This window comes from Puma concolor, chromosome D1, assembly GCF_028749965.1.
Source record: "Puma concolor isolate L17-30 chromosome D1, mPumCon1.1.hap2, whole genome shotgun sequence".
NCBI lineage: Eukaryota > Metazoa > Chordata > Mammalia > Carnivora > Felidae > Puma > Puma concolor.
The window spans coordinates 7117832-7143348 of NC_141676.1; the positions used below are offsets into that span (position 1 = coordinate 7117832).

General features: G+C 45.2%; 1 protein-coding gene, 1 long non-coding RNA gene and 1 pseudogene across 11 annotated transcripts in view; 1 reads left to right on the forward strand and 2 right to left on the reverse strand.

Moving 5' to 3' along the window:
- Positions 1-20410, reverse strand: LOC147576386 (uncharacterized). Its single transcript, XR_015240735.1, has 2 exons — positions 20351-20410; positions 1-367 (listed from the first exon to the last, which is right to left on the reverse strand). It is a non-coding gene; the product is annotated as an uncharacterized LOC147576386 (long non-coding RNA).
- Positions 6298-6823, reverse strand: LOC112851923 (nucleoside diphosphate kinase A pseudogene; annotated as a pseudogene).
- Positions 14659-25517, forward strand: part of MAJIN (membrane anchored junction protein) — a 27492-nt gene continuing 16633 nt past the window's right edge. The window contains exons 1-3 of one of the 10 annotated variants that reach the window (XM_086676970.1): positions 15407-15673; positions 15914-15963; positions 23869-23986. In XM_086676970.1, coding sequence (XP_086533096.1) covers positions 15639-15673; positions 15914-15963; positions 23869-23986 — 203 coding nt within the window. In that variant the 5' untranslated portion in view covers positions 15407-15638. Of the gene's footprint in view, positions 14859-15084; positions 15381-15406; positions 15674-15881; positions 15964-18063; positions 18184-18280; positions 18320-18340; positions 18459-23030; positions 23164-23868; positions 23987-25517 lie in introns of those variants that run through there. The other 9 variants (XM_086676971.1, XM_086676972.1, XM_086676973.1 and 6 more) reach the window with 9 other exon arrangements.

Below are 25517 nucleotides of genomic sequence, written 5' to 3' on the forward strand. Positions count from 1 at the left end.
TTAGCGGCTTCACGATGAGTGTTTATCATCAGCGATGAGTGTTTATCATCTCACAGATTCTGTGGGCACAGCGTAGCTGGGGGCCTGGGGCTCAGGGTCTCCCACAGGCCCCAATCAAAGCGTTAGCTGAGGCTGCAACATGGGAAGGTTCAGCTGGGGGTGGAGGAGATCAGGTTCGAAGCTCATTCCTGTGGCTTGTCTGCCGGCCTGGGAAAGTCCACTTCCAAGCTTGCTCACAAGGTTGTTGGCGGGCTTTAGTTCTCTGAGGGCTGCTGGACCTCAGGTTCTTGTAGGCTGTTGGCTAGAGATATCAGTTCCTTGCCACATGGGCCTCCCACAGGGCAGCTTGATATGGAAGCTGGCTTCCCTAGAAGCAAGGAAGCTAGGGAGTGAGGAAAGGTGAGCAGTACAGAAGCCACAGTCTTTTGTGACCTAATTTCGGAAATAACATCCTGACATTCTTACTGTATTGCATTTAGTAGAGGGAAGTCACTAGATCCAGGCCATACTTGAGGGGGAGGGGACGACATGTAGACATAAAAACCAGGAGGGGAGACCATTGAGGGAACATTCATCTTAGAGGCTGCCTACCATCCTTGGACCCCTTCTTTTTCCTTTCTTTTTTTTTTTAATTTTTAAATTTATTTTTGAGAGAGAGGGAGGGAAAGAGAGAGAGAGAGCAGGGGAGGGGCAGAGAGGGAAACATAGAATATGAAGCAGGCTGCAGGCTCCAGGCTCACAGCTGTCAGCACAGAGCCTGACGCGGGGCTCAAACTCTTGAACCACGACATCATGACCTGATGCCAAGTCAGATACTTAACCAACTGAACCACCCAGGCACCCTTCTTTTTCCTTTCACTATCTGCATAGCAGGTGACTCTCTTTGGAAAGGTCATTTTCTAGAAAGAAACTATTTTGGCCCCTTAATCGTAGTGGCAATACCCCCCCCCCCCCCCCAGTAAGGAGCAGAGAGGATCTGGTGGGTTTGGGGTTGCAGCAATGCCCCTGGTTAGACTCATAGCCCCGAATTAGCCTTGCAGCGAGCACAATGCAGACACTCCCTCCTCACAATGACCTTTGGAGTGATGCGTGGACAGTCAGTGCTGAAATAGCAAGCATGTGCAGGGCAGGAGTCTTCTATGCTTTGAAAAGGGATCGCTCACTGGAGGACTAAAGTTTAAACTCAGTTTACACTCTTTCAGCTTTTTTTTTTTCTTTTGAGTTTCACCTCTGCACTGGGTTGTACAGTACCTTTTGGCTCCCTAAAAGGTATGTCCACCCAGGAGCTATGCATGTGACCTTATCTGGAAAAAAGATCTTTGCAGATGTAATTAAGTGAAGGGTCTTAAGATGAGATCATCGTGGATCATCCAGGTTGGCCCTAAAAAAATAAGAGGAAGTCACCAATAATAGGGAGAGGAGATGCAGGGAAGAAGGCCATGTGAAGACAGAGTAGAGATTGGAGTTAGGAAGTCCCAAGCCAATGAACACCTGGAGCCACCAGAAGCTGAAAGAGGCAAAGTAGGCTTCTCCTTGTGGCCTTCGGGAAGAACACGGAAACAGGAAGGCAGGGAGGATGTTGTTGCAGTTGTCCAGGTGAGCGATGGTGACAGTCGTGACCAGAGGGGTCGCGGGGAGGTGGTAAGGAGAGACCAGATTCAGGATGTGCTTTGTAGCTACAGCTGAGGGGGAGTGCTCATGGGTTGGGTATGGGAAAGGAAGGAAGGAAGGATGATGCTGTGGTCTGGAGCCTGAGTAATTAGTGGCTGGTAGTTCCTAAGAGCAAGAAAGATTGGAAGAGGAGCAGTTTGGAGTGAGTGTGAGTGGACAGGGTTGGGAGCCCTGTCTTGGCAATGTTAAATTTGAAATGCAGATTTGTCACCCAACTAAAAAGAAAAGAGTTTGGAGATCAGAGGGATGGTCAAGACTGGCTATATAAATTTGGAATCCAGCAATGCAAAAATGGGTGAGTGGACAATGGTGACTGGACAAGGTGATCTCTGAGGGCCCTTATGGCTACGATTATATGAGGACTTACTCTTCCTGTGCCCTCAGACTCTCTCAGCCTGGCACTCCTTCCCTTCACCCTGGCACGCCCAGAAGCTTCCCCCATCTTTTCTCTTTAGATGCTTTTTCCTTTAGGAAGCCTCCTGTGATCTTTCAAGATACAAATGACCCCCTTTTCCTTAGACTTCTTGTCACGCCCATGTGCCTTACCAATATCCATCGTTTTCCTTCTAGAGTGACTGTGCATTCCTCTCTTTTTTTATTTCCCTCAGTGGCAGCAACCAGTCTGGCACATCATGAGTACCTCTAAATGGCCTGTGTGCCAGGAGGCAGGAAAACGTGACGGATAGAGAGCTTGAGCTCCAATGCCAGACAGGATGGGATTTGCAGCCCAGCTCCACTACTTCCTGGCTCAACTTCTTCAAGCCTCAGTTTTCTCATCTAAAAATGGGAATTTAAAAACCTACTGCAGTCCACCCGATGTATGTGTGTGTATGTGTATACATACTCCTCTACACATGTGTATCTAATATCTTATATGTTACAGAAAAGCATATGTTCACCAAAAGATATGAACAAGAATGTTTATATCAGCAATATTCATAATGGCAGAAAACTGGAAACAACTCAAATACCCCATCAGCAGCGGAACGAATAAATTGCATAACGTCTTACACAAGGTAATGCTACATGACAACAAGAATGAACAAACTACAACTATCTAGAATATGAATAAACTTCCCAAGCATAATAGAAGCCAGACACAAAAGAGAAGACAATTTGTATGATCCATTTATGTAAAGTGCAAAAGTAGGAAAAAACTAATCTCATAATGTTCTGTTTCTAGATCTTTGTTTTGGTTACATGAATATATTCGCTGTATGAAAATTCATTGTGTTGTATGTTTATGATCTGTGCTCTTTTTCCTTATGTCTGGAAGACCACAATAAAAAGAGGCTGAATGTAAGGACATCACAGTCCCTGGGGCATAATAAGTGCTCAGTGTATATTAGTTATCGTGAAGGAACGAAAGAACCCATGTCTTGCCCTCAAGTGAAATACATTAACAATCAGAACCATGGACAGATCAGAGTCTGCTCTCAAGGAAAGCGGAAGGGAAAGAAATTGATCTCAGGTCTGATCCTGGGGACTGGAAGAAGGAGAGAATCTGAGACCTTTCCTCTTGGATCAGTGGTTCAGTGCCTTCTGGGGGGCAACCTTCAAGGCAGAAAGGAGACTATTCCTAGAGGACCATGGGTATCTGTGTGTGTGTGTGTGTGTGTGTGTGCTCATGCAGCATTTCATTCCATTTTAAAAGGTCTGCAGCTCTTATTTTTCTAAGCCAGTGAATACTGAAATCTCCCCAGAGAGGTCATTCCTGGACTTAGCATATCCAATGGCTTGCTCAGGCTCTGCAGGCTTTGCTCACTGTTTGGACTTGGTTAGGGGAGATAGGGAAGAGAGCCCAGGAAGGATAAAAACAACCCATGACAGAAGATCTTCTCTCGGTTATGCCCAAACTCCAGGAAGAAAGGCATATCTTGTTACCAATTGAAGGAGCTGCTTTATTTGATAGTGAGTTCCCCATCACTAGGAGTATCCACACAGAGGCTGCACAGCTACCTGTCAGGATATTGCAGGGAAAACTCCTGCAAAGTGAAAAACTTACCCAGGTGACTTTTAAGGGCACTCCAAGTCTAAAATTCTATTATTTAATTCAACACAACATTCCCTTGAAGGCATGAACTGCTTCTCTATGCATTGCCCCTGCTTATCAGTACTTTTCCTTTTTCCTAAGAATTAAAATATTTCATACTCAGTAGGAAATTTGAAAAGCAGGTGAGCAGAATTACTTATACCATTGAATGAATACTACTCAGCAATTAAAAGGAATGAACTACAGATACACCTAACAACTTTGATGGGTCTCAAGGACATTATGCTGAGTGAAAAAAGCCAATCTCAAAAAGCCACACACTATATGATTCCAGTTATGTAACATTCCAAAATGCCAAAATTATAGAGATGGAGAACAGATTAATGGTTGCAAAGGCTTAGGGATGGTGGGAGAGGAGATGGGTGTGACTATAAAGGGTTGCATCTTTGAGGTGATGAAACAATTCTGTACCTTGCATGTGGTGGTTATACGAATTTGCATGTGTGAATAAATGATACAGAACTATACACACACTTTATAGCAAGGACATTTTTCTGGTTTTAATATTGTACTAAGTCATGTAAGATGTAACCATCGAGGACAGTGGATGAAGTGTATGGGACTTCTTTGTACCACCTTGATAGCTTCTTCCATATAATTCTTTATAAAAATAAATAAAATTAAATGAATTTTAAAAATTTAGAGCACAGAAAACCCACTGTTAACATTTTAGCATATTTTTATGAATTATTTTCTTCACACAGTTGTGATCATATTGCATATAAATTTTGTATCCTGAAATTTTTTTCTTTTTTTTTTAATTTTTACTGTTTTTAAATTTATTTTTGAGAGAGAGAGAGAGAGAGATGGAGCATGAGCAGGGGAGGGGTAGAGAGAGACAGAAACACAGAATCTGAAGCAGGCTCCAGGATCTGAGCTGTCCACACAGAGCCCAACAGGGGCTTCGGACTCATGAACCGCAAGATCATAACCTGAGCTGCTTATAACCTGGCCACTTAACCAACTGAGCCACCCAGGTGCCCCCTGAAATGTTTGTTAACAGAATATCATGGGCATTTCCTCTGCCCTGAACTTCTCCACAACACCATCGCCATACCAGTTATTCCCATCAGTTGGAAAATGGATAAAGAAACTGTAGTATGTTCATACAATACAATATTATTCAGCAATTAAAAGGAACAAACTGCACCAATATGGATAAATCTCAAAAACATTACATTGAACAGAAGAAGCTTTACACAAAATAGTATACGCTATATGCTTTCAATTATATAAAGTCCCAAAACAAGCAAACAATCTATGATGGAAAAAAATTAGGTTAGTTGTACCTCTGGGGTGGGGGTGGGGGATGAAGTGAGGGCAGGGATTGAGTCGGAAGGGGCATTGAGTAGGAAGGGATTGAGTAGGGCAGGGATTGAATAGGAAGGGGGAACTTTTTGGCATGTTGGTAACGTTCCATATCTTGATAGGGATTTGGGTTACACAGGTAAATGCATTTGGTAACATGTAGCAAATGTACGCTTAAGATTGAGGCATTTCGGGGCGCCTGGGTGGCGCAGTCGGTTAAGCATCCGACTTCAGCCAGGTCACGATCTCGCGGTCCGTGAGTTCGAGCCCCGCGTCAGGCTCTGGGCCGATGGCTCGGAGCCTGGAGCCTGTTTCCGATTCTGTGTCTCCCTCTCTCTCTGCCCCTCCCCCGTTCATGCTCTGTCTCTCTCTGTCCCAAAAATAAATTAAAAAAAAAAAAGTTGAAAAAAAATTAAAAAAAAAAAAAAGATTGAGGCATTTCATTTTATGTAAATCTCCTCTCAAAAGTAAAAACTTGTAAATCGATACTGATCCCCATTTAATGAAGTGCACGCTGAAGTATTTACAGGAAGTATACTGATGTCTGCAACTTCTTTGAAATGCCTCAAAAAAAGAATGAATTGTTGGGGGGAAGAAGGATGGGTGGGTGGGTGGACCGGGTATGTGATGAAGCAAATAGAGTTAAATTGAAATGACAGTCTAGAAGGTGGGTATACCACTCTTCTGCCTGTTTGTAGATTTTCACTATATACACATATATATTTTTTTTTAATTTAGACAAAAATCACTTGGAATCTTTGGTACAATGCAGAATGTCCCCCATCCCGGTCCCCCCAGCAATGTGACTCCCTGGTCCGGGCCTGGGACCCAGTGTCTAGATCAGTTTCTGTGGAAGATTCTCGGCACACTTGAGCCTCTAAGGGCTCAGTCTCCCAGCTAGGTCCAAACATGAACCCTCTCCAAGCATCCGTCTTCTAAAGAGGTTTCTCCAGAGTCTCTCCCACCTCTTTGCTGAGGTTCGCTTCTTCTGTCCTATGGCAGCCACCGCCCGCAGAAGTTAGCTCTCTTTACTGAATTCACAAAGGCCTCCAAGGTCTAAGCTGAGCCCAGAAGATTCTTTTTTCTTGGGGGAGAGGGGGTGATAAAACATAATAATACTCTATAGGGAGCATATCCAGCTCCAAGAGTTCCCCTCCAGATTATAAGGAAGTTCTCAAAAATAGCTAAATTTGCTAGAGCCTGGCCCACTGCTCAAGGGAGGGAGAGGGAGTGGAATGGGCAAAGCACTGAGGTTGGTTCTCTTGTCACTCATGGATCCGGTTCTAAGCCCAGCTCTTCTAATCTACCAGCTCTTCAGGCTGAAACCATAAGCTAATCTTCTTCTCTGCACTTTGCACGGAATCACTGCCAACTTGGATGCAAAAGTCCCACGGATGGCCCCAGGTTTGGAGTCTGCAGGGTTGGTCTCCCTGAGCATCACTTGTCCTGTCTTCACCACATTCAACCCCTCCCAGACCATGGCAACCACAGGCCCTGATTGAATGTACTTCACCAGGCCGGCAAGGAATGGACCGTCCTTCAGGTCAATGTGGTGTTCCTTGAGAAGGTCTTCAGAAGCCTGAATTGATTTCATAGCAGTGAGGTGAATCCCTTTTGCTCAAAACACTTGGTGATCTCTCCCACGAGGCTGCGCTGGACCCCATCAGGGCTTGATGGCAATGACAGCTGCTCAGGCTGCAACTCCCACAGCCCCTCTGGGGCTGCCGGCACCGGAGAAGCCCAGAAGGATTCTGAGGCCTCTTTGAGCAGCCCTAGCCCAACCCATTGCATCGCTGAGCTCTACAAGGCTCACACTTGGGTAGTCACAGGGTGTCACAGACTTGCTGTGAGCCAACACTCAAAGAAGGAGAGAAAAACAGCCAATCAAATGATAGTTTCCCTTAGGAACCACTCCTCCTCCCCTCCTCCTACCCCCAGGGTTGCCTCTCTGAGCCAGTTTTCCTGGTCTCCAGTCCCCTCGAGATGAGACCTGAGGAACATCCAACATCGCCTGACTCTGGTAATTGACCTGGGAAGCCGGAAGGGAGGTGGCAGGGGCTCAGGGGAGGCAGAGCCCCAGGTGCTGCAGGAAGTGCAGCTGTTAATTTAGTGGCTTCTTGCCACCCTGGGAGAGGGAGATGGGGGAACTGCAGAGGCCCAGGAAGCAGGGGTCTTAAAGGGGACAAGACCCCTTTCTGACCCTATCAGAAAGAGCCACGTTATATCCCAGGCTTCTTCATGGGTCATACTCGGGATTTGTCCTGTCCTCTGGGGCTCGCTGGTGGAGCTACTCAATGGGAGGGAAGCCTGTTAAGGAACCCATGTGACCACGCTCCCTCTGAGAAGCCTTAGGGAGTCCCTGGGAGAAAAGGACCAGGAGAGGGCACTGTAATGCCCAGCTCCAGCTCCAAGGGGTGGGACAGAGTAAAGACTAAGGAAATCCCCTGAAGGGATCCACTGAAGCTTCAGGTGGTCAGACAAGAAACAGCAGCAACAGCTGCAAAGAGGGCCCCTTGACAATGCCCAGCCCAGGGCTTGTCTGTGAGAAGCACCTGAACTGTAACCACAGCCACATCAAAGGTTCCTTGAGTGTGGTCCTCAGCAGCAGCAGCATGATCACCTGGCAACTTCTTTTGCATGTCCAACATGCAAATTTTCAGCCCCCTTCTCCTTCCCAGACCTATGAATCAGAAACTTGGGGGCTAAGCCCAGCAATCCACAAGCCCTCTAGGTGATTCTGACAAATACTTAAAATTTTTTTTTTCAACGTTTATTTATTTTTGAGACAGAGAGAGACAGAGCATGAACGGGGGAGGGGCAGAGAGAGAGGGAGACACAGAATCGGAAACAGGCTCCAGGCTCCGAGCCATCAGCCCAGAGCCTGACGCGGGGCTCGAACTCACGGACCGCGAGATCGTGACCTGGCTGAAGTCGGACGCTTAACCGACTGCGCCACCCAGGCGCCCCTACAAATACTTAAATTTGAGAACCACTAGTATAATCTGACAGATTCTGGAGCTGGGCTGCCCAGAAAACTTCTATTCACAAATTCATTCACATTCATCGAGTATTTGTGTATTTATTTATTTATTTTTAATTTGTTAGCGCTTATTTATTTTTGAAGGAGCAAGAGACAGGGCACGGGCAGGGGAGGAGGGGCAGAGAGAGAGAGGGAGACACAGAATCGGAAGCAGGCTCCAGGCTCCGAGCCGTCAGCACAGAGTCCGACGCGGGGCTCAAACTCACAAGCCGTGAGATCATGACCTGAGCCAAAGCCAGAGGCTTAACAGACTGAGCCACCCAGGCACCCTCAAAATCTAACTGTTAAAAGCACCTTATGGGGACGTCTGGGTGGCTCAGTTGTAAGCGTTCAACTTTGGCTCAGGTCACGATCTCACTGTTCAGGGGTTCAAGCCCCACATCGGACTCTGTACTGACAGCTGGCAGCCTGGAGCCTGCTTCAGATTCTGTGTCTCCCTCTCTGTCTGCCCCTCCCCTGCTTGCATTCTGTCTCTTTCTCAAAAATGAAACATTAAAAAAAAAAAAAAAGATCAATGAAAGGAAAGAAAAATATTCATTAAAAAATAGGTAAATAAAATAAAAGCACCTTAGAGCTTTGGGGATAAATTCAAGTGCATCAGCCAAGCTTCTCCATGATCCAGCCCTTGTCTCCTTCATTAACTCTATGTCCTGCCACTCTACACCTCTATCCATAGATTTGAGTAAAATTGAATTTCTCATAGAAGTGCGCACACAGCATGCTATTTCTTTTTTTTTTTTAATGCTTTCTTTTTTTTATGTTTATTTATTTTGATAGAGAGAGCAAGTTGCTAAGGGAGAGAGAGAATCCCAAGCAGGCTCCTCACTGTCAGCACAGAGACCAATGCAGGGCTCAATCCCAGGAATTGTGAGATCATGACGTGAGCCCAAACCAAGGGTTGGACGCTTAACCGACTGAGCCACCCAGGCACCCCAGCAAGCCATTTCTTATTGCCAGGGCTTCGCTTAGCCTGTCTCTTCTACCTGGAATGCCCTCTTTGTGTCTCTTAGTCCAATACCCACCCGTTCTTCAGGACTCCTTACAGGCGTTATCTTCTCCAAGAATCCCTCTCCTCCAGGTCCCCAAAGGCCTGGGACACTGGTCCCTCAGTGCCTTCACTGCACTGTATTTAAAAATCTGCTTTACGTTAATCCTCCCCCCGTTGGAATGTGAACCTACTGTAAGTGGGCATCTTCCTCAACTTTGTGATTCTAGAGCCTAGCACAGTGCCTGGCATGCAGCGGGCTTTGAATAAATAGTTCTTTAGCAAAGGAAAGAAGGAAGGGAGAATGTTAAGTAGGAGGCTCAGGGGAAAAAACCATGACAAGAATGACGTAGAGTCTGACAAGGAGCCCATCCCGAAGGCAAAGGCACAAAGTGTTTTCCTCTACATAAAACCTGGAGCAGGGGAGACAGTGCTTAACAGCCAGGAGCCTCTTGCCGCCTGCTTGCTGGCTGGACAGACCTGGCATATGTGCTTTGAATCCAATTGTCATCTGCTGAGCATGGCTGCTAAAATGTTCCAGTATGTCAGGCCAAATGTGAATCCATATAAGTCTATTTAGCACTGTAGGTTGGTTTCTGAGTTGGGGTCCAGGTTTATTAATTCTCAGGATTCCCAAGAGCACATGAAAAGATGCTCAAAAGATGCATTAGGGAAATGCAAATTGGATCTACAACTAGATACCATTAATATCTCTTAGAATGGCAAAAAAAAAAAAAAACCCAAATATTTTTAACTGAAAATACCAAGTCCTGGGGTGCCTGGCTGGCTCGGTTGATTGAGCGTCCGACTCTTGGTTTGTGGGATTGGGCTCTGCATCGACGGCACAGAGCCTGCTTGGGATTCTCTCTCTCTGCTCCTCCGCTCATGTTCTCCGTCCCTCTCTCTCTCTCCCTCAAAATAAATAAATAAACTTAAAAAAAAAAAGAAAGAAAATACCAAGTGATATCAAGGATGCACAGCAAGTGAAACTTTCATACTCTTCTGATAAGAATGCAAACCAATACAGCCACTCTGGAACACAGTTTGGTGCTTTCTTAGAAAGTTAAACATATACTTGCCATAGAACCCAGCAGCCCCTGTTCTAGGTCGTTTTTTTATATTTTTTAAAATGTTTTTATTTATTTGAGAGACAGAGCAAGAGTGGGGGAGGGGCAGAGAGAGAGGGAAACACAGAATCTGAAGCAGGCTCCGGGCTCAGCGCCGTCAGCACAGAGCCCCAGGCGGGGCTTGAACTCACGAACCGTGAGATCATAACCTGAGCCCAGGTTGGACGATGAACTAACTGAGCCACCCAGGCGCCCCTCCTGTTCTAGGTATTTACTTGAGACATATGAAAACTTACGTTCATACAACAACTGGTATGTCAAGCCTTATAGAAGCTCTATTCAAAATCGCCAAAAACTGAAAACAAACCAAATGTCCACCAATAGGCAAATAATAAAGAAATGGTGGAATATCACTACAATAGAATACTTCTCAGCAATAAAAAGGAATGAGTTGGGGCGCCTGGGTGGCTCAGTCAGTTAAGCGTCTGACTTGGGCTCAGGTCACGATCTCACTGTCCGTGAGTTCGAGCCCCGCGTCGGGCTCTGTGCTGACTGCTCAGAAGCTGGATCCTGTTTCCAATTCTGTGTCTCCCTCTCTCTCTGCCCCTCCCCCCGATCATGCTCTGTCTCTCCCTGTCTCAAAAATAAATAAAATGTTAAAAAAAATTTTTTTAAATAAATAAAAAGGAATGAGTTATGGATATATATACAACAACATGGATAAATCTGAGTGTATCACTCAGAGAAAGACCCCAATTCCAAAAGGTTACATAGTGCATGAATCCATTTACGTGACACACTGGAAACTAGGAATGGAGAACAGGCTGCTAGTAGTTGGGGTTGGAGGAGGGTTTGACGATAAAGAGGCAACCAGAGGATATTTTTTGGAGGGACAGAACTGTTCTCTATCCTGATGTCCTTGAATCTATGCATATGTTAAAAATCATGGACTTAGGGGGCACCTGGGTGGCTCAGTAGGTTAAATATCAGCTCAGGTCATGATCTCACCGTTTGTGAGTTCGAGCCCCGCGTGGGGCTCTCTGCTGAAAGCTCGGAGCCTGGACCCTTCTTCGGATTGTGTGTCTCCCTCTCTCTCTGTCCTTCCTCTGCTCGTGCTCTTTCTCTGTCTCTCAATAATAAATAAAAATTTAAAGAAAATCATAGACTTATACACCAAAAACAATGAATTGAACTATATGTGATTTTTTTTTACTTTGTATTTATCTATTTAGTTTTAAGGTTTATTTATTTATTTTGGTGGGGGAGGGGCAGAGAAGGGGGGTGGAGAATGAATCCCAAGCAGACTCCATGCTGGGCACAGAGCCCGACTCGGGACTTGATCTTATGACCTCGAGACCATGACCTGAGCCAAAACCAAGAGTCGGACACTCAATCAACCGAGTTACCCAGGTGCCCCTATAATTTTTTTTACATGTAATACTAGTTTAAAGTTAAAAAAAAAAAAAAAAATCCCAAGGGACCAGGCAGTCTTCAGGCCCACAGGTGGTGCCCCTCCCACCATCTTGTCTGCGGTGACCAGGTGTGGTGGCCAGGTGTGGTGGCCAGGTGTCGGTGTTACCTCTAGCTCTTGAAGCAGGTCAGTCAGCTATACAACCCTCCTGGGGGGCTCAGGAAAGCAAGCTACAATTCTCCCATCTAGTTTGATTTCCGGGTCGTCTCCATAATGACAGCTAATTTTGTCTTATTCACCAAAGTATCCCCAAAGGGCTAGAACAGTGCTTACAGTTATTCAAATAAATATTTGTTGATCGAGTAAATATTTGTTATCCCTTTATCTGACTGGCTCCAAATTCCTGAATCCACTCTCTTAATTGAAGCACTCATCTCAGCCCCCCTCCCTCTTCTCCAGTTATGTCACTAAGTTCCCTCCTGGAATTTTGGCACGTAACGTTCCTGCTCAGGGGGTGGCTCTGCCCCTTTTCTGGCCCAAGGGACACCTGTCATCTCAGGTAAGAATTCCTCCCTATGGCTGCATCCCACTACGGGCCCTCAGCCAGACCCCCCGTGGAGGCAGCCCTGGGCTCACCACACAAGATGGTGCCCAACATGGGGCTGGCACCCTCCCCGAACAGGAAGGAAAAAACAGCAGGCCACGTGGGCGGAGAAGGCACCCATGCCTTGACGGAGTGTGTGCGCGTCTGTGTCCGCCAGGAGACTAGACGGACTAGTATTACATGTAAAAAAAATTATAGGGGTACCTGGGTAACTCGGTTGATTGAGTGTCCGACTCTTGGTTTTGGCTCAGGTCATGGTCTCGCGGTCATAAGATCAAGTCCCGAGTCGGGCTCTGTGCCCAGCGTGGAGTCTGCTTGGGATTCATTCTCCACCCCCCTTCTCTGCCCCTCCCCCACCAAAATAAATAAACTCAACTCAACTTTGGTTGAATCTTCCTCCTTGAAAGTGTTTGTGTGCTCCTTTTATTTCACTGACACCCTGTAATTGCAGATGACAGGAAGTGGAATGTTTGGTCATTTGGAGTTGTAAGTAAGCCTTTGGGTTAGAATCCCCCGGGTTCCTGCTTATTTCCCTTCTGGCTGGTTGAAACTGAAGACCCTTTGTGTCCAGTGATTACTTCCTGTTCATCACACCTGACAAGGGGCCCTCTTCCATAGGAGATCATGTACATCACACAAGTGGCCATTCAACCTTCTTTACCGCTTTGGGACAAATAATATCCAGGTAGGTAGATTACAAGTAATTAGCACATGTACACAACAGAAGCCTGATCCCTTTACCCTTCGTGGATCCTATCCCCACCCGGCCCAAAGAGGGGGTCTTTCTCTTGGTTCCCAAGCATAAAGAGTGCAAGAGTGCATACAACAACTGCTGGAAAGCTGCCCGGTGCTCCGACTCAAGTCTCACTAGCTTGGTCATCTTTTTCTCTGTGCCAAGCAAGGTCAGAGCCACAGATGGGTGTCTCCAGAGCTGTGCACACAAATGTGTCAGTTTCAGTCCACAGTGTATTCAAGTTTTTCAATTAGTTGCCAACATTTTTTTTTTTTTTTTGGTTAATGTTTCTTTATTTTTGAGAGAGACAGACAGACAGGGAGGGCACAAGCCGGGAAGGGGCAGACACACACACACACACACACACACACACACACACACACACACACACACAGAATTGGAAGCAGGCTCCAGGCTCTGAGCTGTCAGCACAGAGCCCAATGCAGGGCCTGAACTTACGAGCCATGAGATCACGACCAGAACTGAAGTCGGGCGTCTAACCGACTGAGCCACCCCGGCGCCCCTAGTTGCCAACATTTTTAAATTGGGAGATTCCCCAGGAAAATCAGATCTGGCATTACCAGGCCACACTTCCCACAGGCCTCCCTTTAGCGGAACACTGGACAGCAGATGCCTTCTTTAGATGGGGCAGATGCCCAGGTGAGATATTTTCCTCCCCCTCCATCCACTTTTCCTTTTTCTTCCTGCCTTGCTTTTCCAGGTCTTTGCGTGTACTACTCAGTAGCAGGTGCTCAGTTGTGCCTGGGTATAAAAAGATATACAAGACTCAGCCTTCAAAGAGCTTACTATTTGGGCATGTGGAGTAAAGTTTTCAGGTGGGGTGGGGGAGGCATTCCAAACAGAGGGAACACCATGAGCAGTGAAGAGGAAAGCAGGAGAATGCAGGAGGACCGTACACGTAAGAGTTGGGATCGCCGGGTATCTGGGCAGGTCCATTTTCAGGAAGGCAGACACCCAGTCCCCCCCCCCCCCCCCCCGATGACGTAGGGCCAAATCGCTTAATAATTCACATGGTCAGAATTTGATCAGCAGGGAGTTGGAGGGAAGGTGCTGGGCTTTGAAACCAGAGACCCCTGTTCCTGACCTCGCACCTCCGCAAGTCGCTCCCATTCCCACGCCTCTTTCAAAATAGGATATGAATAACTGCTTTACAGAGGCGCCCGAGTGGCTCGGTCCGTTAAGCGCCGCCTCTTGATTTCGGCCAGGTCATGATCTCATGGTTTCTGAGTTCCAACCCCAGGTCAGGCTCTGCGCTGACCGTGTGCAGCCTGCTTGGGATTCTCTCCCTCCCTCTCTCTCTGCCGCTCCCCTGCTCGTGCACTCTTTCTCTCTCTCAAAATAAATAAATAAACATTAAAATAAAATTTAAAAAACCTGCTTTACAACACTGCGGTCGGGATTTACCAAAGAAGAGCGAGTATGAAAAGTGCCTTCACGATGCTGGACACATTAGTAGGGGCTCCGCAGGACACAGCTCCCACGGCAGGCACGGCACGCACGGACTATGCGCTAAGTGAACAAACAGTGGACAGGATGAGTAGTGACAAAAAGGCCCCGGCCGGGGTGGGGCCGCGAGCCACTCCGGACCTGAGCGGCGGACCACCCATGGGGACGTGGCGCCGCGCCGCGCACGCGCACATCACGGCCAAACCTCGGCGCGCGCGCCCACAGCGGCAGGCGAGGGAGCACATCTGCGCGTGCGCAGAACGCTCGGCCCCGGCGGGGGGTGGGGCGGGGAGCGCGGTTGCGCGTGCGCAAAAGGGCTGGCGGGCGCGCGGCATGAGCCAAAGCGCGAGCTCGCTCGCCTGAGTGAGTTCGCGAGCCGCGCTTCGTGCGCAGTCGACGCCCGCACGTTTCGGGGGCGCTCTCCGGGCGGAACTGCGGCCGAGGCCGCTTGTACGAAGCGCAAAGAACCCGTAGCCTGTATAAGGGCCCGGCCTGGCCTGGGAAAGTCTTGAGTCTGAGGTAACGGCCCACAGCGGCCTGGTGCTCCCGTGAGGGTGGCGCTTCGTGGCCTTTTATTTTCCGAGGGAGAGTTACAGCCCCGGCGGCCCCTCCCTTCAGCGGCGCGAGAGGGCCAGGCTGCCGCGGCCACTTGCAGGCCGCGAGGGTGGCCCGGGGCGGGCTGGGCAGGGGGGGCGGCGGCGGCCTGGGCCGACCCCCTTCGCCGGGCGAGCGGAGCGGCGGCGGCGCCGAGGCCGAGAACGCGGCGCGCTGGCCGCTCTTCCCGCCCCCGAGGGCCGCCCCGTCTTCCGAGGGCCCCGCGCCCCCCTCGCCGCACCCCCTTTTTTTAAACCCCCTTTCCCCGTAAGGAAACTGTGCCCTCTGCTCTGCAGCCTCCCGGTGACCCCAGGCTCAGCGGTTGCCACGAAAGCAAGACTTCGCCCACGGAGACGTTTCTTGTCCCCGCCATGTCTTAGTGATCTCGGGGAGTCTCTGCCTTGCCTGACTCAACCTGGGAGGGAAATACTGGAGGCGTGGCACTCAGTGAGACCTCCCCTTCCCCCCCCCCGCCCCCCCCCCCCCAGCCCCGCCGTTTGAATCTTGGCATCTGCGAAAGTGGAAAGATTAAGCCTGCCTTGGTCCTTGACTTTTCTCAACTTCAGTTCCTCCCCTTGCGCATGTGCAGGTGGTGAACCTACCGCAGTATCCCAACCGTCTCCCTAAAATCGCTCTTTGGCTGGCTCGTGGGCATCTTAAAATTGAGCACGTCCCACTAAGGAGGTCACATCTTCCCCCTCAAAAATGGACTTTCCAGGGGCGCCTGGGTGGCTCAGTTGGTTAAGCGTCCGACTTCAGCTCAGGTCATGATCTCGCGGTTCGTGAGTTCAAGCCCCGCATCGGGCTCTATGCTGACAGCTCGGAGCCTGGAGCCTGTTTCAGATTCTGTGTCTCCCCCTCTCTCTCTGACCCTCCCCCGTTCATGCTCTGTCTCTCTCTGTCTCAAAAATAAATAAACGTTAAAGAAAAAAATTAAAAAAAAAAATGGACTTTTCAGGGGCGCCTGGGTGGCTCAGTAGTTGTGGGGTTCTTGATTTCAGCTCAGGAGGTCATCAGCAACTCCCGGTTGGTGAGTTCCAGCCCCACTTCGAACTCTGCTCTGGCAGTGGGGAGCCTGCTTGAGCCATCTCTTTCTCCCTCTCTCTTACCCCTCCCCTGCTCGCTCTCTCTTTCTCAAAAAAGGAATAAACTGAAGACTTTTTAAAAAATGTACTTTATAGGGGCGCCTGGGTGGCTCAGTCAGTTGAGCGTCCGACTGCAGCTCAGGTCATGATCTTATGGTTGGTGAGTTCAAGCCCTGCGTGGGGCTCTGTGCTGACAGCTGGGAGCCTGGAGCCTGCTTCAGATTCTGTGTCTCCCTGTCTCTCTGTTCCTCCCCGGCTCACACCATCTCTCTCTTTCAAAAAATAAATAAACATTAAAAAATTTTTTAAAGTTTACTTTCTAAGACTACTTTTTCAGGAAGTGGTACTTTTTTTCCTCTTCCATTAGCTGCTCAAGCAATTAGGAATCATCTTTGTTCTCTCTCCCTTCCCTCATCAGTTGACAAAATCACGTCTAGACATCTTCGCAGGCATCCTCCAAACCAATCCTTTTCTCTTCATCTCCACTTTTGTCACTGGAGACCAGGCCACTTAATCAGCTTCTGCCTAGCACCACAGGCATCGCCTCGCTGGTCCTAGTCCTTTTTTATCTGTTCTTGTTCTGGATTATTTCCCACGTTACAACCGGATCCATACATATGTGTACTTTAACTCACAGCTGTGTGGTCATTTCTTTATTATACCCTTCAGCGCCTTCCTATTGCTTTCAGGATAGACTCCACAATTCATAACCTGGGCTGTAAGTAAGGCCCACATCCCTTCTTTACCTGCACTTTCTCCCCTGATGATCACGTCTGTTCAATAGTTTCAAATACCACCTAAACACTGATTACTTAAATTTACATTTCCATCCTGATTTCCATCTCTTTCACACTAGGAGACCACCCTCTCAGCATATCCACTGGGATGTTGAATAGGCCTTAGACTTAAGCAAAACAGAACTATTGAGTTTCTCTACAAATCTCTTTCCCTAGAATCCTTCCCCATCTCAGAAAAGGGTATGTACCATCCTCCACCTAATAGCAAAGGTTGAAAACATAAGAACCGTCCTTGACTCCCACATCTAGTCCATCAGTCTAAAATATACCCCCATTCAGCTATTCATTAAGACTCCCCAGTCAAAATCAGCATCATCTTTCTCCTGGACTACTACAAAAGTTTCCTAACTGGTTCCCTGCTTCTACTTTTACCCTTGTACAGTTCATCTTTCTAAAACAAATCAAATCCTTTCATTCTTTATAAAACCCTTAGCATAAAATTTGAACTCTTTACAGTGGCCTACAGGCCTTACACGATCTGGTTGCTTCTTATCTCTGACTTCGTCTTCCTCTATTCTGTTTTCATTCTCTGTGCTCCAGTCACACTGACCTTTCTGTCCATTAAACCTAAACCACCCATCACAAGGCATCTGTGATTGCTGGTTTTTTTTCTGCTTGGAATGCTTTTCCTCTTGACTTCGCATGGTTGTTCAACTTTCCATTTGGGCCTCAGCTCAGCTGTAATCTTGTCCGAAAAGTCTTCCCTGGCCACAGTAGTTAAGCACCCTCCCAGTTACTCTTTTCTATGAAACTCTTTTATTTTCTTTATAGTACTTAGAGTACTTCAAATTACATTTATGTACTTACATGTTTATTGTTGCTTCCACACCTGAAATATAAGCCCTTAAAGACAAGTTATCATGTCTCTCTTGTTATACTCTAGACATAGAGCAGTGCATAGTAAGGCTCTCACATGTATGCTGACTAACTCATTGCTTATCTGTATGTGTTATCTCAAAGCACTGTCCTTTTTGCCCACTAGGTTCCAAGTTTCTATACTTCTTTCTTTTTTTTTTTTTTTTTTTTAAATTTTTTTTTTTCAACGTTTATTTATTTTTGGGACAGAGAGAGACAGAGCATGAACGGGGGAGGGGCAGAGAGAGAGGGAGACACAGAATCAGAAACAGGCTCCAGGCTCTGAGCCATCAGCCCAGAGCCTGACGCGGGGCTCAAACTCACGGACCGTGAGATTGTGACCTGGCTGAAGTCGGACGCTTAACCAACTGTGCCACCCAGGCGCCCCTATACTTCTTTCTTTTGAAAGCGCCATGCTCTCTCCAAGTTGAAGACTCTTACATCTTCTCTTTCCTGTATGCACCTCAGACCTGCTCTCTTTTTGTGCGTCCCTAACTCATATTCATCCCTCAGGTATGAGTCTTTTACTTAGAATGGGCTTCCATGATTTCCTTTCTAGGGTTAGGATTCTCTGTATCATGTTCCCATATCACCCTGTTCTTTTTTGTAGCAGTCACCACACTTGAAATGATTTGTAAGCTCTTTGCAGGTGAGGACCAAGTTCCAATCCTCTCCACTTCATCTCCAGCACTTCCGCTTCTGGAACATTGTAGGCATGCGAATATTTGTGAGCTGAATGAATGAACATGAGATGTTGAATGAACATGAGATTGAGAGGCTCAGATCAGGTAAAACTAGGAGAGCAGTTAGCATGGAAAATGAATTAGCTGACTCTACCTTTCCTACTTCAATAGAAGTTTTTGGATCTTGTGAGCTAGAGATAAGAAAGCATTATATGCACTGAAAGTGCTTTATAAATATGAGGTTTGCTTGTTTGCTAAGGCCTCTTCACCATTAGAGCCCTGTGGTTTGATGGTTATTCAAAGTACAAAACTTTATGTTTCTTAGCCATAATAAATGATTTGTTGTTTTAGAGCTAGGCTTAAAATGTAAAATATAAAGAATTGAGGCTAATATTGAGTGTAGGCCAGTTCATAATCAGTTGGACTGTCTTGCTTTAACAATACATCTGAGTTTTAGTCTTGCCCGTCATGGCCAAATTAGATGATCTCCTCAAGTCAGCTATATCTTTTTGTAAATACAGTTCTTATCTCTGCCCCCCGCCCCACATCTCACCAGAATTGGATTAAACTTAGTAAAATATTTCAAATTTCCTGTATCAAATGTCTCTCGTTACATAAAAAGTAATTTAGTTTTCTTATTAATTTCTTCAGAATCTGCCATTGTTTCCTGGCAAGAACAAAGCTGGATATTTTAGAAGCTTTTCTTTTCTTTTCTTTTCTTTTCTTTTCTTTTCTTTTCTTTTCTTCTCTTCTCTTCTCTTCTCTTCTCTTCTCTTCTCTTCTCTTCTCTTCTCTTTTCTTTTCTTTTCTTTTCTTTCTTTTCTGAAGTAGGCTCCACACTCAGCATAGAGCCCAACTCAGGGCTTGAACTCACGACCCTGAGCTGAGATCAACAGTTGGACGCTTAACCAACTGAGCCACCCAGGTACCCCTCAAGCTTTCTTTTCACACTTTCCTATATCAGTCTTCTGTCACTAAGACCATCGAGATATGTACATCAAGGACTCAAGAGTTTTGAGCTCAAAGTTGTAAAAGATGTTCCTTTCTCTCTACCTAAGCATATTCTCTAAACCATTTGCCCTTCTGAAACTACTGATGCTTTTCCCCCCACCAATTTTACATATTCTTCCCTACATGTACGGGTGAGTACAGGTCAACTCACCCAATGGTGTAACCAAAAGATAAAATGTCTCTCATTGCCTTCAGTTTTACATCCAAATGCTTTTTGGGTTCCTGGGGTTGGTAGGATGTTTAGAGTGCTACAGTGAATTCAGTGTGATGTGAATGCTAATAGGTTGATCCTCATGTAACAAGCCAGAGCTTCTGGGCAGGGTGATGAGATGAGATACCATTCTATTGCTTTTCTAGAATAAGGACCACAGTTCTGGACCTATTGACTAAAGGTAGTTTTTCCAATAGCTTTTAGGATGGTTAAGATGTAAGTGGTGCAAAGGTAACTTAAGAGATTAACTTAGACTCCTTTCTGGTCTACTGACTTGTCCATTAGGCCTTTTAATTTCACTTTAGGGCATCTTCCTACCTCTCTGTTAGAAACTTTAGTTACTCCTTACCTCTCAAACAAAACAAAACAAAACAAAATCTAACACAGTTCCAAGGGCAAATCTATTCCTGAACAAATGCCAAGAGCATTTTAAAGATTGTATTTTACCAGAAAGAGTAGGAAGAAACCTAAAGAGAAAGAACGATACCAGTAAACACGAAAGTATTCTGGGTAGTCTTAGATCAGTCTCTCCCTGTCCCCTCCCATATCTTAAGACTTGGTTTTGTCTTAGAAAGGTTATTCTTTATTGAAAAACCTGTGTAGAGCACTAAAATAAGCAGTTATACCTGCATTATTTCATAACCATCCTAGCTACCCTGCAAGGTAAAGAAACGGAGAATAGTTCCTTTTGACAGTAGAGCTTGAAGACAAACAAATGTGAACACTTTAACACTCCAAGAAATAATTCTAAGAACATTTGATCAGAAAAGCTTACATTTTGGTTTGATGCCTTTATACCCAGATTGAGTTTGCCTTGAGTCATCCACAATTATAAGAGTGACCAGGGTTACAATTTAATAAAGTGACTGACAGGGTATTGTGATGTAATGGGGAATGCGTGGGTCAAAGGAATCAGCAATCTTGGGGAGTGCTAATTCTGGTTCCGTACTAAGTTATATGACACCTTGTGGAAGTTATTTCGTTCTTTGGTGAAATCACTTTATTCTCATACCGTCTAAAACAGAGGGCGCTTCCAACTATAGGCAACCATGAATCTCTGTTTGGAAATACAGACTTCAGAGAGTCTGAACATACTTCAGTAAAGCCAGGCAGACCTTGGAGACTAGCCAAGGACTTGTGAAGGTGGAAGGAGTTGCTGGTCATCTGTCTTCAATCTCAATTCTAAAACTTGGGTAGTAAATTCATAGTATCAGTGGGATTTCCCTGTTTTGTTACCCCCACTCATTAATGGTCACAGAGCCTATCATATTAGATCTGCTCAGTAAATGTATTTTGAATAAATGCTTATGAAGCTCTTTTATTCTTTAACACTATGGAGGATTTTTCCATCAAATATCACCAGATATATTTAGTGACAGCACTTCCTTATCTTCCACCTCAATAGTCAATATTATCCTCATATAACATTCAGCCCTGCTTTAGGTTCTATGAACTGACCCAGATGTTTCTTTATGTGAAAAAATTACTAAAACCTTAAAAAATCGAACATCATTGCCTATGTGGCATTTAAATATCATTCTTGGAAATTTTCAAAGAAAAGGTTCTTGATTGGGATTTGTCAGATTTTGCACTGAAATTAAAGGTAGTCAGTTTTCCTCTCTTAAATTTGCTTTTCTAGTGAAGCATTAAGAGAGAAACTCTTCAAATCTATCAAAACAGCTAATATTTATGTAATATTCTAGAGTTTATGGAGTGCTATTTACAGCATAATCTCATTTAATCCCACTACAGTTCTAGATGGGATTCCCATTTGTAGATGCAGAAATTGAGAAATGGCAAGGCTAAGTGACTTGCTCAGGATCTAATGGCTAATAAGAAGCAGAGCTAGGACTCAGGCCTTGATCCTCCAATTACAAATCTTACGTGTTTCCAACTAAAGCATTTTGCTTCTAAACTTTTCTTTGTTTTAACACCATCGTGTTGTTTGATCACCTAAAAATGGATTGAGAGTGACCCTTCTTCATATGTTAAGACCCCATGTTGTTATCTTGACTACAGTACTTAGGTTGAAAAATAACCTTGTGAAATCTTTGAACCAATAGTACTATGTGGTTGTTTTGGATTATGCTGTCTAATCTTTATTTTCAAATGAGGCAATTAGTGTGTGGTTGTTTCTGAAGCAGGCAGCCAGCAATTAACAGGCAGGCCCCAGCCAGAAGAGGGCTGTTGTTACCTCTTTCGGACAGCCACTGTGGTGCAGTACATGAAGTTTCCTCTCTGGATTGTCATTTCCAGCAAATGTCCTTCATTTCCTTTGCTCTGATCCCCCAACCCTCAGTCTGTGGTGAGAGGTGACTGCATTTAAGTAAAACTCTCTGAATAACTGAAAGCTAAATTTTTGTGGCAGCAACTTTTGTGGCAAGTAGGCTCCTTTCCTACTTAGAAAAGTCATCTTAGCACCGAAAACACCATCAAATCTAGCTGGGTTCCTGCCATGCCTTGGGCATGGGAATCAACAAGCTTCCCTCCCCCCCCCGCCCCCTCCCCCCCCCCCCCCAGCCTTCCCCACCCCACCTCAGGATATGAACAGTATTTCCCCTCTGGTAACTTTGCAGTTGGCACCAAGTATTTCTTTTCACTTTTGACTACAATTCTAGTCTAAATAGTCTCATGGGCTCTGGCTCCAACCCCCTGTCATTCTAATCCCAAGCAGCTGAGATCAGACACTGGGATATCTCTTTACTGGCAGCCCCAGACATGAACTCTGGAAATTGTGGGAAATTCCATTCTTTGGGCACGTAGATCTTCTGACTCCACCACACGAGAGTTTTCCCTGCCGAGTGTAAATGGTACTGGGGTAATATGGAGGAAAGAGTAATGAAAATAGTCCTTTATGTGTATATAGTATTTTAATACTTACAAAATGATTTATATTCATTATCTTATTTTTTTGTCCTAAAAACCCCAGAAAGCAGAGTAGGAAAGTGGTTAAGAGGTATCAAGTCTGGCTTCATATTACTTCATTTGAAACTCAGTTCCAACATTCATCTCTCAATGTCTCAGTTTCCTTATCTATCAGATTTGGGCTGTTGATCTCAAAGCCTTGGTGTAAGGATTAAGTGAGATGATACATGTAAGACACTTAAGGCAGGGCATTTAAAAAAGTTGTTGTTAATTGTTATTATTGTATAAATAAGAAAATCAAGGCCCAGAGAAGCCAAAGAGGGATATTGGACCCGAGACTCAAACCTAAATTATTCTTTCTTTGTGCCTGTTCTGTCTACCCATTTTAGCTACCTCTGAAATCAATACTTTGTGTTGTGTGTAGGTAGCTTTTATCCTCAGGAACTCTGCACCTCTCATCTCATTATTTATTACTTACACTTCCATATGAAGAGACAGAAAACGCAGGGTTTATTATCTCTACAAGTAAAAAGAGGCACAGAAAAGTCCCAGTGACTTAGAAAATCACTAATCACTGTGCTTAATTCTTTTTAGGGTGTACCGAATGCCTGCTTGGAGGAGAAGAGACATGCCATTCTTCTTTTCCCATCTTTCCCTTTTCCTGACTTTCCCTCAAAGAGGACCTTAAGTGACAGAGATTCAGGAATAGGAAAAGTAAATCTAGTAAGTGCTAGGAGGATAGTAGGTACTCTTGTGGCACAGGGCTGTCTCACAAGTGGTGAAAAGGAAGAGTGGTTGAGAGGTAGGGAAGATAAGGCATTCCTTGGCAGCACTGGGAAACATTAGTGTACATCCTTATTTGCTGCATGAGCTGTGGCAGGAAGGTGTGTTCCTTCCTTAACTTCATCTAAAATTAACAGCAGAGGTCTTCCTAATTGTGCCACCTATTGGTACATTCGGATTGTTTCATTATTTGACTTGAGTCCTCTTCATACTGGCCTAGATTCCAAGGAAAGTGGGGACAAGGGGGGAGAACAGATTCAAGAGATGTTTGAGAGAGAGATTTAATCCTAACAAAAACCTTATGAGGCATCAGATGTTGGTTATCATTAGTCTCATGAAGAGAAGTGATTTGCCCGAGGTTGTCAGGTAAACTACAAAACTCGAACCCAGGTCTTCTGATTTCAAGTATAGGGATTATTCCCAAACACCGTGTATCTTCCTCCATGCAGGTAGGAGAATGGTCCAAGTGATTAAAATAGGTGATTAATGTAAAATCTGAGACGGGACATAGGCAGTGGTGCTGAATGTTGGACATTTTACTCATGAAGAGACGCTACAGACTGGGCAGGTTCTCTTTCCCATATGATAACATAAGGAACCATCTTTAGCTTTTTAATAATTCTCTAATATTTGTATTTCATTTAGGCTGTCATTTGGAAGCAATGAGTTTAAAACCCTTCACCTACCCGTTTCCAGAGACGAGGTTTCTTCACGCAGGACCCAATGTGTATAAGTTCAAAATTAGATATGGCAACAGTATCAGGTAATTTTGAAGCTAAGAGAATAGCCTTTGCAAATACAGGTTAGTACATTCCCACAGGTATCCCTTCTCTACCTTCCCCCTGTCCAGGGGACTGGCTGAATTAGCATCTTGTAGGACTCTGTTTCCCATGTATTTTATTTTATTTTTTTAAGCTTATTTATTTGAGAAAGACAGAGACAGTGAGAGTGAGGGAGGGGCAGAGAGAGAGAGGAAGAGGACGAGAATCCCAAGCAAGCTCCACACTGCCAGCAGAGAGCCCAGCACAGGGCTCAAACCCATGAAACTGTGAGATTATGACCTGAGCTGAAACCAGAAGTCAGATGCTTAACTGACTGAGCCACCCAGGTACCCCTGTTTCCCAAGTATTTTATAGTCCATATATTAATATTCATGTAAGTTTCTAAATTAGGCATACCTTTGGAGCAGTAGTTCTCAAGATTTTTTTATCTCAAGATCTCTTTGCACTCGTAAGATTATCAAGGATCCCAAAGAGTTTGGTTATGTGGGTCATACCTGTCCATATGTATCATATACAGTTTAAAACAGGAAAATTAAAATAACATACTTACTAATTTAAAAATAATATATCATTAGGGGTGCCTTGGTGGCTCAGTCGGTTAAGTGTCCAGCTGCAACTTAGGTCATGATCTCACGGTTCGTGACTTTGAGCCCCACATCAGGCTTTCTGTTGTCAGGACAGAGCCTGCTTCAGATCCTCTTTCCCCCTTTCTCAATGCCTCTCCCCATTTATTCTCTCTCTCTCTCTCTCTCTCTCTCTCAAAAAGTAAATAAACTTAAAACAAAAATAATATATCATTATGCTAAGGGAAATTAGAAAGATAAATATCATATAATTTCACTCGTAGGTGGAATTTAAGAAACAAAACATGAACATAGGGGAAGAGAAGGAAAAATAAGATAAAAACAGAGGCAGGCACCAAGGGATACAGGTGTGCTGTTTCGAAAGGACACATGCACCCCCATGTTTATAACAGCACTATCAACAATAGCCAGAGTATGGAAAGAGCCCAAATGTCCATCCATGGATGAATGGATAAAGAAGATGTGGTGTACATATATAAAATGGAGTATTACTTGGCAAAGAGAATGAAATATTGCCATTTGCAACCATATGGATGGAACTAGAGGGTATTATGCTAAGAGAAATCAGTCAGAGAAAGACAAATATCATATGACTTCATTCATATGAGGACTTTAAGAGACAAAACAGATGAACATAAGGGAAAGGAAACAAAAATAATATAAAAACAGGGAGGGGGACAAAACATAAGAGACTCTTAAGTATGGAGAACAAACAGGGATTACTGGAGGGGTTGTGGGACGGGGGATGGGCTAAATGGGTCAGGGGCATTAAGGAACCTACTCCTGAAATCATTGTTGTACTATATGCTAACTAATTTGGATGTAAATTAAAAAAAATTAAAAAAAACAGAGGCAGGCAAACCATAAGAAACTCCTAAATACAGAGAACAAATTGAGGGTTGCTGGAGGGGTGTTGGGTGGGGGGATG